General features: G+C 27.1%; 2 protein-coding genes across 5 annotated transcripts; both read right to left on the reverse strand.

Annotated features, from left to right (window-relative positions):
• Positions 1–1276: 1276 nt before the first annotated feature.
• On the reverse strand, positions 1277–6338 carry LOC111038635. Of its 2 annotated transcripts, XM_022321818.1 has the most exons (12): positions 6172–6338; positions 5726–5886; positions 4855–5118; positions 3936–4381; positions 3538–3865; positions 2955–3110; positions 2636–2895; positions 2393–2567; positions 2005–2292; positions 1780–1927; positions 1600–1673; positions 1314–1469 (listed from the first exon to the last, which is right to left on the reverse strand). In XM_022321818.1, exons 2-12 carry the CDS (start codon positions 5843–5845, stop codon positions 1314–1316), a joined length of 2415 nt encoding a protein of 804 aa, XP_022177510.1. In that variant the 5' UTR covers positions 5846–5886; positions 6172–6338. The 2 variants fall into 2 exon arrangements, with proteins under 2 accessions (XP_022177511.1, XP_022177510.1); XM_022321819.1 differs by lacking the exon at positions 6172–6338 and having other exon boundaries at positions 1277–1469; positions 5726–5845.
• A 3720-nt stretch (positions 6339–10058) lies between these two features.
• On the reverse strand, positions 10059–16694 carry LOC111038630 (protein NRDE2 homolog). Of its 3 annotated transcripts, none has more exons than XM_022321811.1 (15): positions 16271–16663; positions 15775–15985; positions 15586–15693; positions 15149–15485; positions 14475–14648; positions 14188–14407; positions 13915–14064; positions 13208–13558; positions 12836–13127; positions 12569–12775; positions 12166–12474; positions 11944–12103; positions 11690–11876; positions 10315–10511; positions 10059–10252 (listed from the first exon to the last, which is right to left on the reverse strand). In XM_022321811.1, exons 1-15 carry the CDS (start codon positions 16332–16334, stop codon positions 10127–10129), a joined length of 3093 nt encoding a protein of 1030 aa, XP_022177503.1. In that variant the 5' UTR covers positions 16335–16663; the 3' UTR covers positions 10059–10126. The 3 variants fall into 3 exon arrangements, 2 of the variants coding, with proteins under 2 accessions (XP_022177503.1, XP_022177504.1); XR_002605000.1 differs by lacking the exon at positions 10059–10252 and adding an exon at positions 11444–11618 and having other exon boundaries at positions 10398–10511; positions 16271–16693; XM_022321812.1 differs by lacking the exons at positions 10059–10252; positions 10315–10511 and adding an exon at positions 11446–11635 and having other exon boundaries at positions 16271–16694.
• Between the last annotated feature and the right edge of the window lie 1205 nt (positions 16695–17899).

A 17899-nucleotide genomic window follows, 5' to 3' on the forward strand; every position in this document is an offset into this window, starting at 1 on the left:
AAAAATATATATAGTAGTAGTAATATATTATTTAGACATTATTATTGTTGTTATTTAATCGCTGGTAAAAACATCATCGGGTGTGTTACCGCAGGGCACAGCTGCTGACAACCACTTGACTTAGATGAATTGTTTTTATTATCTAAAGTTTTTATAAAAATCAAATTAACGAATTGGTTATTTTCAAATTTTCAAATAAAATTTGAATCATATTAAATTTTTTATTTTCAGTATAAAAATTTTTAAATGGCATATTATACCTCTAACGCACAAGTCAATGAATGATGTAGAAAAAATTATTTAAAAATATTGAAGTTAATTCATTTTTCAGGTCTTTTACAAGAAGTCCTGTGTATATGACGACCGAAGTCATAAAAAAAAAAATGACACAGTATTATGTTACTAAATAGAGAGATGAAAGATGTTTAATTATAAGATATCAATATGCAATTACAGCAACAGTCGCTAAGTAGTTACAACTAAGCAATAAACATTAAAATTTAACAATAATAAATATAACTATAAATCACCTTAATAATACAATATTACGATAAGTCAATATGGTACATTGACTTTTACAGTAGCTTATAATCTATACATAGAAATAAACATGAAATATATACAGGTAATTATTTTTGAATAATAGCAATTAACTTATATATTTTAAAGCCGTTTTTTCAATTCCATAAAGAAAAATGTAATCACATTTTATTTCAACAAGACATTTGTCCAGTTTATTAATATTTTCTATACTATAAATTGTTTATAAAATAATGCAATATTAACAAGACTGGATTGTTTCTGATGTACATTTTGTATTAGTTTGAATAGATGACGATGAACATGATATTATATCTACATGTCTAATATGGGTTTTGATTAGTGGTTGATAATATACATTATTAATAGTGCCAGAATTATTAATAAATGTTAACAGCATTTATTTTTTAAAAAAAACATGAAATTACAACTACATGAAACATCCCTTTCAATATTTCAAAAATTAAAATTTTTTTTAATTTAACACAATATACTTTTGTAATACTCAATAATTTTATAAATGTTATCTTTAGATAAATTAATTTCTTTAAATAATTGAATTATAATTATTTGTGAATTTTAGATAAAATATTAGTCATAAGAAAATTGTACTTATAGAATAAGTAAAAACTATAGTTTAAAAACACATTGTTTTGTTAACTTAGTGAAGTTAATTAACTTCTAATAAATATAAAACATTTGCTCAAAAATTCAGATTTTAGATTTTACTTAGGACCAAAAATTGAAATCAGTTAAGATTAGGCACCTGATAGTTAAGGTTTACTGGATGTAGCAGCTAACATTTGACTTATCATTTCACGGACTCTTTGTTGTTCTTGTAGTTGTTTACGTAAGTCAATAATATCTTTATCCTTTTCTAAACCAATATTTTCTAGATTTCTAATAAATGATAATTTGTTATTGATTTCCTACAAAAAATATTAAAATATAGAACATTTTCAATCAATAATAATATTAGACAGATAAGCTAAAATAAAGGTTTTATTTTAATATTTTAATGCCTAAATAGTAGACAAAATAGTTTATTAAGAAACTTACCTCAGATTTTTCATTGATAATACTTTGTTTTTCTGTTAATTGTTGTTCCAATTTTGTAACTTGAATTTTATTTTCTAGAATAATAGAAATTGAAAACATTTAAATATTTTAAACACAAGCAAATTTAAATTTGTATGGATTCACATTTATTTATAACATAAATATTTTATTTAATTTTACCAGTTTTTTCATTTTTTAATTGGTCCAGTAAATTAGCTTTCATTTTATCGCTTTGTAAACGTAGCTCTTCTAATTGTTTTTCAAGGTTCTTTATTGAAGAATTCTGTTCTTCGATAATTTGACGTTTTGATTCATAATTTCGTGATAACTAAGGTAATATAACATATTCGTATTAATTGAATATAATTATTTACTATTTTAATTTACATAATATTAAGTAATTACTTTTGCAAAGTTATTACTGGTTGTACTAAATTGTTCAGTAATATCATTTAATTTTTTTTTTAAATCTTCATTTTCTACTGTTAACTCTTCAATCTCTTGATGACCGTTTAATAACAATTGATTTAGTTGCATTGATTCACTATTCAAACAAACTAATTTATAATTTAACCGAGTTATTTCTTCAGAAGCATTATCAAGACTTTGTTTTAGCCACACTTCAGTTTGTTTTAATGTATTCATTTTGTATTGATATAATGTAATAACATTACTCGTTTTAACATTTATTATCTAAAAGAAAATATATTTAATTTGATAAGTTAATACTGAAAAAAATAGAACCATACAAATAATGTTAATATAAAAATATGATATTTTTTCAATTGTTTACTTCATTAGAATTGAATAAATTTTCTAATTTATCAATGAACACTTTTAATTGTTCTTCTTGAGCAAATGAACATAATGGCTTTATTTCATTTTCCTCTGAATTTGTAGACATATTTTTTACTTTAGCTGAAGATAATTGTTCAATTTCTTCCAAACAATCGGATAACATTAAAGTACTAAATATAAATATAATTACAAATATAGCTAAAATAAATATTATATTTAAACATAAATTATTTTTTACCTTTGTTGTGAAAATTTAGTTATGAGATCTAATACTTTTTGTTTCATGTTTTTTGAACCTTTATATATTATAAATGCTAGTACACGATAAACATGTTTCTGATTCAATATTTCAGAGTATAAAGACATCCAAGTGGGATTTTTAGCCACTAATTCAGATAGAAAACACAGTGCTTCAATGTACACAAATGTGATATTTTGTAAATTATTTAAGTTTTTAATATCGACCGATATCAAGGAATGGAATAAAGACTGAAGAGACTGAAAAATAAAAGTTAAAATTATATTGTTAAATAAAATATTATAAAAATATTTCTTACCGAAACATGAAGTTTTTCTTCAATTATTGCATATAAATTTTGCATCTTTAACATTTCTTGAAGAAGTCTCAAGCATATTCCATATTTATTCCATGTACAGATAACTGAATCATTTTCTACATTTGTATTTGGTTCAAATAAAACAATTAGAAATTCCTAAAAAATATAATTAGTGTACATTTACAGTTAGTGACACAATTTAAATAGATAACTTAAGTAGATACTAGTCTTATAGAGATGAGTGATGTGTTAAAAATATTAATACAAAAAAAATCATCAGTAATATTTATTTGTTTTAATATTTAATATTGAAGAACAAATATAAATTTTTGCCGATGTAATTAAGTAGTTAATCTGTTATTTAAATCAGGTTTTTTTTAAAATGTACAATAGGTCATAAATCATAATTAATAATTAATATATAACAATATTAATAATAATTGCAAAGAAGAGTTAAATAACATTTGATTCACAACTTTTTGTTCTGCAACATTAATTAGATGTTAATATAGTGAAATTAATTATTTATTTTTAATATTTATTTATTGTTAAAATTACAATTTTATTACAGATTTCAACTTACATTTAAACACTTTTCCAGATTTTCATAAATATCACACTTAAGGGTTTGATCTATGTAACTATTATAACTTCGTATATTAATAATTATTGTTTGTAAAATTGACATGGCTTGTTCATAAAGATTTGGAACTTGAGTCCAATGCAAAATGTAAATTATGATTTTAGGATATAATATGATTAAATCTTCATTTTTGAATTGAATAACATGATGCACAAATTGTAAAACTAAGTCTACACTTTGTACTGTTAAGTGATAATTGCCTTGAGACTTCTCAATATGTTTGAAATTGTTCGTAGACTCCAATATTTTAATTAAATTTGTTTTATAGCTAAAATATCAATAAATTTAAGTTAGAAAATAGTTTATATGTCAAAATGTATAATATAAAATAAATATACCCGTCATATTCTAAAACAGAATTTTTCCAACGTGAATGTTCACTTATATCAATAAAAAAGTCTACAGCATGACGTAGAACAAACACATTTTTTAGTTTAAGGCCTTCTTCCAAAACAGCAAATGTTACATCAATTAAATTGTTAACATCGACATCTGGTATCTGACCAGATACTTGTTCTAAGACTAATAATAATTTATATACTTGGACTTTGATGAATATATCATCAGATTGTAATTTTAAAAGTAGACGCATGAAGGATTTAGAATGTGTACATTTCACAAGAGTAAACATGGCAAATTTGTTTTTACAACACACATTCACTAGAACGCCTAGACTTAATGATATAAGATCTTTGTCTTCGGTTGAAATCCATTTTACCAATAGATTTATTAGTTCAGATGAATGGCCTTCCTGCCATTGTATTTTTGTCCTATAAGTCAATTCCTGAAATTCATAATATTTATATTTTAACTCCAAGTATAAACTTATAACTAAACAGGGCTCAGAAGTTATAATACTAAAAGTCAATTTTTAGAAATAAGAACATTTTATTTTATTCTAAATTTATGTTTACTTTTAGTTTTTTGATAGAAGTAAGAAATACCTATTGGATATTGCTTCAATACTAACATCTCAGTTATATAAATTCCAATTATTTCAAACATTCTTGAAGGCGAATGAAAAAAAAATTCAATTGTACTCAATTTGATCCATTCATGTATAAGAATATATCTAAAAATAACACATAAAATTCTAAGTAAGCAAAATAAAAAATCGTTTAAGACATCTGGGAAGTGTGAAACAACCAATGTGTGTCTAAATTGAAACATTCAAAAATTACAAAAAATTAAATGCAAAGAATATCCGAGCCCTGCCAATAAGTTAAAATCAAGTTTAATAACTAGACTTCAATTTACCTGGAGTAGTTTGAGTATTTTAATTTTTTTATCAAATGATAGTTCATCTTTTAGTAGTTTTGTTAGAATTAGTGTAAATTCATTATTGTTTAGTATTGTGTTTTGAAATAATCCTTGTTTTACAATAGACTGCAATAAATTAACAGCAGCCCACATAATATCTGAATCATCATTAATACTGTTCATTAGTTCATATAAGTTAATACAAAACTCATGTCTGAATGTGTCTTTAGAGTTAAAAACAAATTCATGCTGTCCGAGGATCTGAAAATAAATGATACATGAACAATAATTTATAATTTATATTTAGCTTAAACAATAATCATATACCTATATCTAAACATGTATACTAAATACCTAATCAGAAATAAAAATAAAAATTACAATTAATGTGAATATTATTATTATGTAAATATAAGGTATAAATTGGTTATTGTTACTCATTTTTTATAAATAACAGAATGTAGTGTATGATACACTGTTTGAAACTAAAAATGTAGTTATTAATTTTAAAATTTAAATCTATAAATTCAAATTAAATTTAATTAATTGAATATAAGTGGTAACAGTAGATCATTTAATTAATAAGATTTATATTTAATGTTTAGGAATTTTTACCGAAAATATTTTGGCGTATATAAGTAAGTAAAATTATATGTATCCCTAGTAAGAGTTAAGCAAATCAATAATAAATTACTAATATAAGGCGATTCCAATACAAATTAAGGATATATTTTTTTATGAAAATCATCATGCGTTAAAATTACTGCTAATCAAGTTTTAGCAATTATTTGCAAACCAACTAGTTACATAGACAAGACTTAATTTTGATCATGTAACGATATAGACAGATTTAATTTTTATTACATACCTGTAATGAACAAAGAACTCCATTAAAAGATGATTCATCTTTACAATATGAATATTGTTTGGCTGCTATAATAAAATTCTTTAAATGATTTTGAAAAGAAGGTGGCATTAAATGGTCCATGATTATCGAGATGGTTTAATTGAAGGATGTTTACTTAAAACCTATATAAAATAAGAATCTGATGCATAACCATAATTTACCTAACTACAAATTATTAGTTGAGAAACCCACAAATGGGTAACAAACTCTTACTTAATGAATAGTTACAAAAAATAGTAATAAGTTAGATATAGTTTTTAATTTTAAATCCATGAATTCAAAATTTCAAAATAACTGAAATTATTAGTTAACGAAATATGTATATTAAATTATTAAGTGATAACAATAAAATGAAATTGTGTTAAGACGTCAACAAAATTTAAGTAATAAAAATCGGAAATTAATACCTGTGAAAGTGATAATATAAAATTAATTTACAGTTATTGTTAATTTGAATATTCTTAATTATTTCTATATCTATGGAATGCATTATTAAGAAATACGTAATAATGTTTTGGGCATGAAGGCCTTAGGATAAGGAGACGAAACTTGTACGGCAACCCGCGCCAGCATGAAAAATCGTTCCAAAATGAGTCGCATGATTAAACAGCCACGGGCTGCGCTGCGTACGCTAGAGTTGTTACTTTAACGCGCGTGGTATAAGGATCATTCATGTTTTTTGCGTTTTTTGTTAAATATATGCATTTGTTCGAACTATGACCAAGATGCATTTTTATGACTCGTAAAATTACGCATTCATACATGTGCATATATGTTTATTTCATTAACATTTTTACCATTATATAGTCAATCTTTTATCACCATCAACATTGGTTAGAGATTAACATCTTATAGTTTGTAGTTTTGTACCCTGTGCAAAGCGTTTCATTACTCAAGTACTTAATACTTCATAGTTTATAGTAGTCTAGTCTCTGGATGTCGGGAACTAAACAATATGTCTGATGCTTACATCCATGCTGAGTATTTACACCTAATTTCATCTTTTTATTCGTTGAATAACAAAGTTGAAATGAAAATGAAAACATGTAATACCAAACAAAATATATTAGTAATTAATTATAAATTATATTTAAAAAAACATTTAAGTCTCATGTAAGTTATGTGCAATGTGCACATAACATCTATTACAATATAAGAACTGCATCAAGAAATATTTTGACTTAATTATCATAAGGGCAGCTTAGATATTTTACATGATTGCATTCATGGTATTTGTATTTTGTATAGGTTTACCAATTATGGACAGGGAAAAAAATATTAATGAAATATACACATATTAACGTCATACATGGATGCATTATTTTACGAGCCTTATAAACATACAATTTATACAGGGTCATGGTTCTAAATAATGCATATATTTTACAGAAAACGCAAAAAACATAAATAAAATAATCCCTATACCTACTACGGGTTAGTGTATTTAAATAATCAAAGCAAATTTTTAATACAAAATTAAAAAAATTATTTAAAATCTTTTTTTTTTTTTTTAATTTATTTAATTTTAAAATGTTTCAGCACACTGGGTGCTATTACAAGTATTGTTTTTTAACAAGTATTATTATTAACAATGGGTTGGGTTATACAGAGTACATGATTTTTTACATTGATGCAGTTAAGTAAAATTATAGGTATAATATATAGTGTAAGTGTGTTCTTAATGTTTTATTCTTCTGATGATGAGTCTTCGCTATCCGTTTGTAGAATGTCCTGGGGGAGTCGAGGTCGCAGACGTCTGTTTTGTGTTTTTTGTCTTAGATTGTAGTGACGGGCTCCGTCCGAATTTTTTTAATTAGCGTGAAAGTCTTGGAATTGAGTCATTATCCATTTGTTAATGAAGGGTATACCCGTATCGTTGTGGATTTGGCTGTTTCTCATGAACCACGGAGCTTTGAGGCAATCCTCAAAAATTTGTTCTGTACAATTTGTAACTTTTTTATTTTTGTGGGTGACGCGGCTGCCTAAACAGGACAGGCGTAGGATATCAAAGGCCTTATTATCGATGTATACAGAAGGAGTGACGATTTTATCTGGAGTGTAGATTTAAAATTTACTAAGGGGTAGAGCATTCTCATTCTGGCATAGCCCTGTGTGAGTTTCTTATTTATGTGGATGTTCCATGAAAGTTTTTCGTCGAGGAAAACACCAAGATATTTAATCGAGTCGTCTTTTCTGTTCCACTGTAATGCATGGTTTTTAATGTAAATGCTTTTAGGATCTACGTACCTTTTTAGGGTGAATATTTTAGCCGCGCTCTTAGTCGGGTTGAGGTTCAGCTTCCATTTTTGGAACCAGGAAGTGATTTCATTCAATGAAGATTGAAGTTTTTGTATCGATAAGTCTATAGAGCTGTCTTGTGTAAGGATTGTCGTATCATCGGCGAACATTGCGAGTTGAGAGTTGGAAGGATTGGGAATATCGTAGCAGTAGTTTAAAATCTTATCATTGCATAAGAATATTGTCTATTTATAAAAATAATTTTTTTATGATACATATATATTCAATGAAACAGATTTCAAAGGATTTTTTTTTGTATGTGTCAAAGTAAAATAACTTCATGCCCGTGCGATAGGGCCTAATGGCCTATCCATTCTTTTATTATCTATGCTTACACAATGCCTTCCAACCTAAAGGTGTGTTTCGAGAGCTCCATGTTGTAACCACAACATTTATTTGGGGCATTTTTGATGTTTTTAATTAATTGTTTAAGACAATTTTTACCGATTTCTCATATTATAACTAAAAAAATTGACTTCATTGAGACATAAACTAGGTACGTAATATAAATCATTTTTATTTAGAACTATATAAGATATAACAGGGATGGCAAATCCACGGCACGCGAAAAGATTTTGTGGCCACGCGAAATTTTTTACTTTTATATATTATATAATAGGTATATAATATTATAGGACCTATAAATTATAATAACCTAAACTAACCTTTTTATACTAATACATTAATTATACAATCAAATTATAGTATAACAAAATATTAATTTTTAATATTTTTTTCATGGCACGCTCTAAAAAAATTAAAAAGGTCATTACTAATTTTGCGTTCAAAAGGTTTGGCATCTCTGGTATATAACATCAGGTACCTAATCTAATTTTAAATTGGACAAGGCTGAAATTTATCTTTGTCACACCAACCAATTAGCCGATTTCAATTACACCTTTTATCAGAGTATTACATATTTTGCACTCACTTTATTTATAAACGAACGTACACAATTTTACATGTTTAATTCATTTTTTTACCATTTATTGGTTGAGAAGAGTACAATACATACATATTTAACAAAAACTATATAACGCTTTTTTATTACAATGCGTAGTTATATATTTTATTGTATTTTATTTTCAAACTACTATGAAATTTCAAAAAAAAAGGGAAAAACTTAGTGCTTTATTTTGTTTGGATACCAAAGAATTGAACAACTATCTAATATATCAGAACTAAATTCTCTTATCCAATAACAAGTTTTGAAACTAGATTAGATTTTGTAAAAACTATTAGTAATTATTAACTTGTATGTTATTACCTTTTTGACAAGTTATTACATTGCATGCCCACTTACCTATCATTATAGTTATAATAAATAATTTTGTATTTTATTTATTGGTTGTATATTTACCTTCCCAATTTCATGGGCTATATATTAACATGTGAGGACAACTGGTCCAACTGTGGACAACAAGAGGGGAATTGGTGTAAAAATAGGTACTTTTGGGGGGCAACTGGTACATGCCCCAATTGTATTATGTTTAATCTTTATTATATATGTTATCGTAAATGTTGACCTTTATGAAATGATGACAAGTTCATAGAAAATTATACATTAGTGCCTAGTACATAGGAAATTCCTGTTTTTCCAAAATGTTTTAAAAGTACAATTAAGTTTTTACTTTTGACTTCCCATAGTACTAACTAAATTTAATTTGCTACTAATGGTGAATAATTATTATTCTGATCATTAAACTATGGGTTCGATACTTTAAATACCAAATTTTTCATAGATTGCACAGGTAATTAAAACACAATGTTATTGTACAAAATGACTAGTATACTTAAATATGCAATTTAATGTTTTTGAAAATAAATATATATTACATAAAATGTTCAGTCTTATCATGACTAAGTCATATTTCATACATTACACAAGCCATTTTGAACGATTATAATATGTTAACATAAATTTCAAAAATATATTATGAATATATTAGGAGACTGCATCGTTAATTGACAAGATTTTGTTGATTAAATGCACTAATGAATAGGTACATAATTTAATAATATTTTTTAATACATTTTTTTGTGTCACTAAGTATTATATTTAATTTAGTCTTCTCTCAAAACTAATAACTCTTCTTGTGTAATATGTATTCTTAACTCTTTTTCAACCAATATATCACAGATATTTGGTAGCTCTTCTAGAAGGTAAAACGCAGCCTCCATGTATAAAAACTGTAAAAACATATGTCTTGTAAACAAAATATACTTTCAATAAGATTAACAATTTTATATACTTTATGCCATGGACAGTTTTCAACGGCCTCGTAGTAACATTTTTTATAATCTGATGGTGAAGTTTCAGATATGTAATGTAGATAAAGTCGCCAAAACATTGGACACTTTTTCATTCCTGTGATATTGCTAAGATTTCTTATGAAATAGTCAAACAAATTACGCATGTTTTTGCACACATCTAAAATATTTCCACCTCCTGTAAAAATATAAATAATATATGGATTTTTTATTAATACATTTGAACTGATTTATTAATTATGAATAGCAAAAAATAGTAATTGTAACCTTCCAAATGAGAATACCTGAGTATACAAAAACATTTAAAAATTATGTTAATATTCATAACAGTACTGATTTTAATTTTCTACAAAAATATGTTTTAATTATTTCAGAATCAACCATTCCAGAGTCCCTGTTACTTTTTTAGAACACAAAAATACTTTTTATCAGAACTGTAAAACAAAGATAATTTATTTGCAGTTCTTTGGAGATTTATATAGCTACAAACGTCTCACTTTACAGATGCAATTAATAACCATATGACATTGCATTGAAAAATCAATGCTGTAGTGATCTTTTGACTACAGGTATCATTGCAAGAAAGATGATGAAGTGTACTAATTGTTGAAATGATATTGTAGACCGTTTGAATTTTGTATAGTTTATTTTAAATACACCAAATTAAACACATTGAATTTTTAACTGAGAAATTCTCATGCTGTATCAAAATATCCGACTCAGTGAATTATTCTAAGTGTTAGAAAATAGTCGGTTTGACTCAAATATTTTCCAAGTCCAAAGAAATGATTGCTCAAATTATTCTAAGTCCAAAGTAATAAAATCAAAAGTTAGACGAGCAGGAAGGTGTTCTGGCTAGTCTGGTCAAATCACATCTAAATACGGTCTATTCGGGGCTCTCCTGTATAGGCCTACTTTCTACTCCTCCCAGCCTTTAGATATGCGTATCATTCCCACAGAAGTGGGACCATCTATAATCTTGTCGGAAATGCTTATGCCCACAATCGAATGCGAGTTTGTATCCTTCATGATATTACTTTTGATAACTATTGAGTATTATTTGTAAATACTAATTAATTTGTATATAATTTTGTAGGATTATTTTATTACTTTTATCCATTAGCTTTTCCTTGAGTTTTAGTAGTAATTTCCTCCTCACGGGCATTACCATGTGTGACTCATGCAATGATTATCTACCCTGGTTTATTAGCTATATTGTAATTAAGACTGACCTCTGTATTATTATTAATATGTTTACATGGCGGGATATAGCAATAAAATTCACCTCAAATACAAAACAGGCTAATTATTTAAAACATGATTATTTAAGTCATAAAATAAATGAAAGAGCCTTACCATATATACTCATAGAGCTATCACTATCATTCAAATGTTTTCTTGCTACATCACTTGCTATTCTCAATCGTTCTCTGCCTACAAGAATCAACATTAATCTGACAGTTTCCATATTTTCAGCAACAACATTGTCGACATAAACATTTTCAATTTGCCATAGTGGTGTTCCAAAACCTCCATACTTTGTCTATAAAAAATAAAATAAACAATTTTTGTTGTCAAAGGTTAGGTTATTTCTTTGAATTTTTTTTCACCTCATTCCAAAGCATTGAAAATAAAAATTGCATATTGTGAGAGTACTTTGATATAGAACTTCGCAAACATATTTTTAATTCTTTATGATATGTTTTTGATTTGTTACAATGATAATTTAAAATGACAATCATGGTTTCAGTTAAAATCTCTTCAGCAGCACTGTAACAATTTCAAATCGATTAATAAAATTTTAAATTAAGTATATATTAAAATTGTCTTACTGTTTTTCTTGATAGCCTTCTGTTGTAATAATATTTTTAATTTTTCTAATTACATCTTTTAGCATAGAAACAGAATCTTGTACATTTTGAGTCAAATATAAAAACCAAGCTCGACAGATAATCCATTCAATGAGAAATTGAGGTAAATAATTATACTTCAGATCACAACATGCAAATTGTTCTTTTTCATTTAGAATGCTCTCGGTGACATTGTCAAATACAAGCATAGCTTCTTCTGTTAAATTTAAACTTGCTTGCTCTGGCAGTACTCCAGTTGCAAGAGCTATAAGTGTTTGTAAAGCTTTTTCTCTAAATCCAAAACAATTATTATTAGTAATAACTAATAACATACAATTTATATGGATTAATATGAAATATAAAATGTAGAAAAGGTATTACATACTTGCACTCAGATTGAATCAATATTTCCACAATATTCTTATAAATAGCTGTGAATGGTGCTCGATAAGTAATGTTCAAATAAACTGGTTGATTATTCAACAAAACAGATTGACCATCAACTAATTTCTGTAAAATTTTTAATGCATCATCTTTTTTACCTACTTGATTTTTGAGTAATGCAAATTCAATGAACAAAGGAATATTATTTCTGCAACACAAAAATACCTTTTTTTATGTAAAGTTATTTTATTTGGGTATTGCATATTACCTGTAATGAGGTTTTCCAAGCAACAGTTTTACTTCAGACACCAAACAACTGTTATCAGAGCTGAAATTTATAATCATACGATATCTTTCAAATCTTAACCACCATACCAAAAACATATTAGCTTCATCAATATAATCCATAGCGTACAAACAATCAGTTATATGTCTTAAAATGGTAGTTAAGAAACGAGAATATGTTTGACTGGAAATCGATTTTTCATAATAGTTAGGAGGCATTGCTGTATTGAGCATTACCAACAATGCATTACTTGCTTTCTTTTCGCCAAAATTTGCTGGAAAAAAATATGAATACTAATAAATTATGATTGTAGCAAAATGACAGTTATTAAATATATATAATATATTAACTTACAATCTTCAAAATGATGAGCCATAAAGAGACTGCTGAGAATAATCTCAAGACTATCTAAATAATAATGACATTTATGAATGCCTAATTGGTATGCAACAAAATGACGAAATGGTAAAATGGGCATTTTAAGTAAAATAAAGCAGGCAGTAACCAGATTTGCAATGACAGACTTATGAATGGCTATAGGGTGAACTAATTCGGCCATTTCTTCAGGTAAAACAACTCTTTGAGGATCTTCTGCATCATCTGCCATATGCTTAGGGAGAGGTAACCAACGATCACGTGTTCTTAATGATTCCACTTGATACCATGCTTTATTTAGAGGCATAGTTTTTAGTTCATTATCAAAAACTGTAAGATATTACATTATTATTAAATTGGTAGCATACAACATTTCATATAATCAGTTTCAAAAGAGAATATACTGGACAGTGACCAGTTTTTGTCTGTTGGCAGGAATCTCTCACATAAGTAGCCTGGGGGTGCTTTTGGACTTAAGCCCCCCTCCTCTGATATATCAAATTTACTATACAAGGACCCTAGCAATAAAATATTGTAGAACTCCCCCCCCCCAAAAAAAAAAAAAACTTCGGTAGTGTCTCACATAACAATATACGTAGTGCCCAGTTAAAGGGAAAACTAGTGTGGTAGTATATTCCCTTTTAAAACAGAGTACCTATAAAATAATATTATTCAATTGTATTTACTTATGTCATCAGATGACTCAATATAAAACTTTTCGATAAGATCACTGTCAAAATGGTTAATGCTGATTGAAAAATACATATTTATTAAAGTTAACAACTGTTCATAATGTCCAGCTTGTCTCAGAAATAAACCACACCTCACAAACAGATCTATAACATGTGCATATTCATAAAATAAATTTAATATAAAATATAATAAAAAGTGTTAGTACAAAATATTTTGTTATTAATGAATTTGAATTTGAACTAGAACTGATATTATATTATACTAACCGATAATATTTTGTTGTATTTCAAGTTGTTCATTCAATGGTAAACCTCGTTTTATTTTACCCAAAGCAAACATAGCATCTGAATACCTTTTCAGAACACTAGATGTTGTACAGTCTGATAAAGAGTTTTGGTTTACATTTATATAATGCCACCATAATAATGTTTGAGGAGATTTGGATGAACTATATTTGTCTAATTCTTTCAAAAGCTCTTTATTAAGCTAGTATATAAAAATAAAATTGTTAAAAATGATTTTTTATGAACTTATGAGACATAAGAGATATTACTTCTTCTGGTGTAAAATAATCTTCAGCAAGTGTCCATTTCATATCTAAGAGTTGGCTATTTTCAAAATTAAATGATAGTGCTTTGTCTAATATAGCAATTTGCTTCTCTAAGATGACTTTTTTATTCAATTTACATTTATAACCATATCCGCGATTTAAAGAATATAAAGCTTCCTGTATAACAATAGTATATATAAGTTAATTTGAAGTTATTTTCATAAAACAGTTGTGAGGCTAGCCATGGATAGGACAGTGGAGATTTAAGCAAAACAGTGTTAACTGTTGTATGCTTAACAGTGCAAGTAAAACTGAGTATAGAATATGAGAATGCTAAGGTGGATGAGCGGAGTGAGTAGGGAAAGTGTTATGAGAAAATAATTCATTAAGAGCAGTGTAAGAAAAGCACCCTGATTATAGACAAAATGAGAAAGAATAGGTTGAGATTGTTCAGTAAATTAATTAATAGTAGAGGAAGACCAAAGAAAAGATGTAGAGACAAAAAATTAGAGAATAACATGGAAATAGTTGGCGTAAGTAGATAAAAGGAAACCTATGGAAATGTAGGACAAGGGTGACTGACCTCAAACAGTTGTTGAGGGGAAGGGAGAAGGAAAATAAGAAAAAGGATTTAAAGTAATTTTCAAAAATAAAATACATTTAAAATAAAACCTTACTTGATGATTTACAAATTTTATCCATGAATCAATATCATTTGGCTGTTCTGCTAAATGTTTATTATACCCAGCAGTCAATTCAGTTAAACGATTCTCACATTTTATTGAATTTAACTCAACTTTTTCAATATCATCATCTTCTTCTTGAACTTTTTTAGTTATATTTACTAATAGTTTATTTTGAGTTAAACAATCTTCTTCTATATTTATCTCAATACTTCTGTCACCACAATCCTTTTCTTTTAAAGTGTAATATCGTTTAATTTGTTTTTGCTTAAATGAATTATATACCCATCCTTGATGATCTAGAACACGATACTTATTACTAACACGAAACCTTAAGACAAAACAAAACAAAACAAATATTTTAATATCTCAATAAAATATATCAAAATAGAAAAACAGAAGTAATCTTATTATGTTATTAATAAACTTACATAGGAGCAGCAGGTCTATACAGTTTTTCAACTTTTAAATTTCCCAATTCTCTTTTACAATCGATTGAAATAAAATCGCAATCCTTTAAAATTTGGTCAATGTATAATCTGATAAAGGTAAATAAACAATAAATAGCAATTTAATTCAAATTGTTTACAACAAACATATCTGCTTGAATTATGACTTACTTTGGACGTTTAATTTTTTTAACACGTTTTTTATCCTTCTTTTTTTTCTTTTTCCCGTGTAATTTTTTGTACAATTTATAAGAATTTTGAACATTTATCTCATGCTCTTGTTTTTCATCTTCTTTGATTCTCTCTTTAATTAGGGCTAAAGCTTCAGGCTCAAAACTAGAATTTTCAAGCCATTCTGGTTGTCCCTTTTGTTCTTTGTTTGCTATAAAAACAAAAGTAATACAGGTTAATATTCGACATCAACTGAATTTAAACTCTATTAATTCAATTCAAAACTAAAATAAACTCGGTGGCCAATGCAAACAAACTATCTTAGATGAAGTGAACTAAATCATTTTCAAGCTAAAAATATAAACCAATATGAAACCGATTATATTGCCTACCCTTATTAGTATTGTTCATCAAACGTTAGATTTACATCTAATATACAATATACATACATGAATGGTCGAATTCGTCTTTAAATCAGTTTAAAAAACTCTCTTACCTTCCACATCTGGAGTTGAACCACATTTGGTTGTGGCATCTTCAAATGCTGGAAATAAAGACATTACTTCAAACCATTGAACTAGGCAATAACATTAAATATTAAAAATAAGTAATATGAAGTTTCCAAATAAAATAACATTAATTACGATTTTGAAAAAGGAACGTATATTTAGAAAAAGAATAATCTCATTATCACTTATTAATCAGCTTTCGGCATTAACGTTATCACAGAATATTTCTCGTGATTTCACGTTATTCTGTGACGTTATCTCCAAGGTTCTATTCTGTGTTAATATCAATCTCAATACCCAATATTAGAGATAGCCTAAGATATCTTAGTCCACGGTCTTAGTCCATGCTCGTTCATTAGAGTATTAGACAAACCGTGGATTTATAAATGTACTGTAATAGTATTCCTTGGTCACCTGATGGCTGATATCAAATACCTCGGTCTAATTTTGTACAGGAAATTAACTTTGAATCCACATATTATCACCTACAAACTAGGCTATCAGAGGCTAAAAGTTCTAGACCCATTGATAACCCGACAAACTGCATTAAGCTGCAGATGTTCTCTTATGCTATATAAGCAAATCCTACGACCGCTACTTCTATACGCAGTCCCTGTGTGGGAAAATTGTGCAAAAATCCACATTCAAAAAATACCAGTTTTCCAATCAAAAGTTCTGGGAACCATTTCTAATGCCCCGTGGTTTGTACGTAATGATGCAATTCACAAAGACTTCCAGCTACCCACAATAACTGAGTACACTAAAAAGTTAACAATCAACTTCTTCCTCGACCACATAAATTCTGCTCACAGTGCTAAATTGTATAGATTAAGTGACCCACCTGCTGTATGCAGACTCAAGCGTGGATGTCTTCACGACCTGCTGTTATAACTATATTTATTTAATTTAATTTAAATTTTCTTCTGATTTGTAAATAATTTATAACGTAGCTGTTAGCGTCTTTTATTACTAATAAAGTAATAACTAATAAGTAATATTATTACTAATTACTAATTGTTAGGTATCTATTTTTCATATGTATAAAAAAAATGTATTTATCAACAATAAGTTAAGATGACGTACGTCGGTACGACTTTATTTAATAAAAAATATTTTTTAAAAAAATGTCTGAGAGAAACATTAGACTACAGAATAGATTTAATCTATTCTATGATTATACTATTGGAGAAACATTAGAGAACTTATCATTAAGATATCTAACACTAATTATGAATCTAGGAAAAAAAAACGACTAGGTAAAAAACATCAAATTTATTTTTATCTACAAACCATAAGTAGTATTTGCTATAGCTGGTATAAGTAATTTTACAAGGTGAGAAATCAGCGGAAAAACATCAACTAAAATATCAAACGCTTAGGATTGAGCACGAAGAATAAAGATACATTTTTTTATACTCTTCGCTAACGGTTTTAATTTTTCAACTTTGATATTTTATTTTGTAGGTACCAACAAAAAAACGTCACGTATATTGCCAAAGCTCGTGCTTTAGAATGATGCCTCTAAATAGCTCTGCATAGTTGGTCTGGACATTTGTCGCAATATTTTTTTATCCACCTAGATCAGTAGGATCAGACATTTGAAACCCAAATCTTCA

The sequence above is a fragment of the Myzus persicae genome, unplaced genomic scaffold (assembly GCF_001856785.1).
Source record: "Myzus persicae strain clone G006 unplaced genomic scaffold, MPER_G0061.0, whole genome shotgun sequence".
Classification (NCBI taxonomy): domain Eukaryota; kingdom Metazoa; phylum Arthropoda; class Insecta; order Hemiptera; family Aphididae; genus Myzus; species Myzus persicae.

Excerpts from the sequence above, each read along its gene's own strand:
- LOC111038635 (XM_022321819.1), bottom strand. The coding sequence starts at position 5,845 with ATGGACCATTTAATGCCACCTTCTTTTCAAAATCATTTAAAGAATTTT. Across the intron at positions 1,674-1,779 it reads ATTAAAAAATGAAAAAACTG|AAAATAAAATTCAAGTTACA; the intron begins GTAAAATTAAAT and ends CTATTATTCTAG. Across the intron at positions 1,470-1,599 it reads TTATCAATGAAAAATCTGAG|GAAATCAATAACAAATTATC; the intron begins GTAAGTTTCTTA and ends TATTTTTTGTAG.
- LOC111038630 (XM_022321811.1), bottom strand. The coding sequence starts at position 16,334 with ATGTCTTTATTTCCAGCATTTGAAGATGCCACAACCAAATGTGGTTCA. Across the intron at positions 15,486-15,585 it reads TATAGACCTGCTGCTCCTAT|GTTTCGTGTTAGTAATAAGT; the intron begins GTAAGTTTATTA and ends TTTTGTCTTAAG. Across the intron at positions 12,104-12,165 it reads GAAGGCTATCAAGAAAAACA|TGCTGCTGAAGAGATTTTAA; the intron begins GTAAGACAATTT and ends AAATTGTTACAG.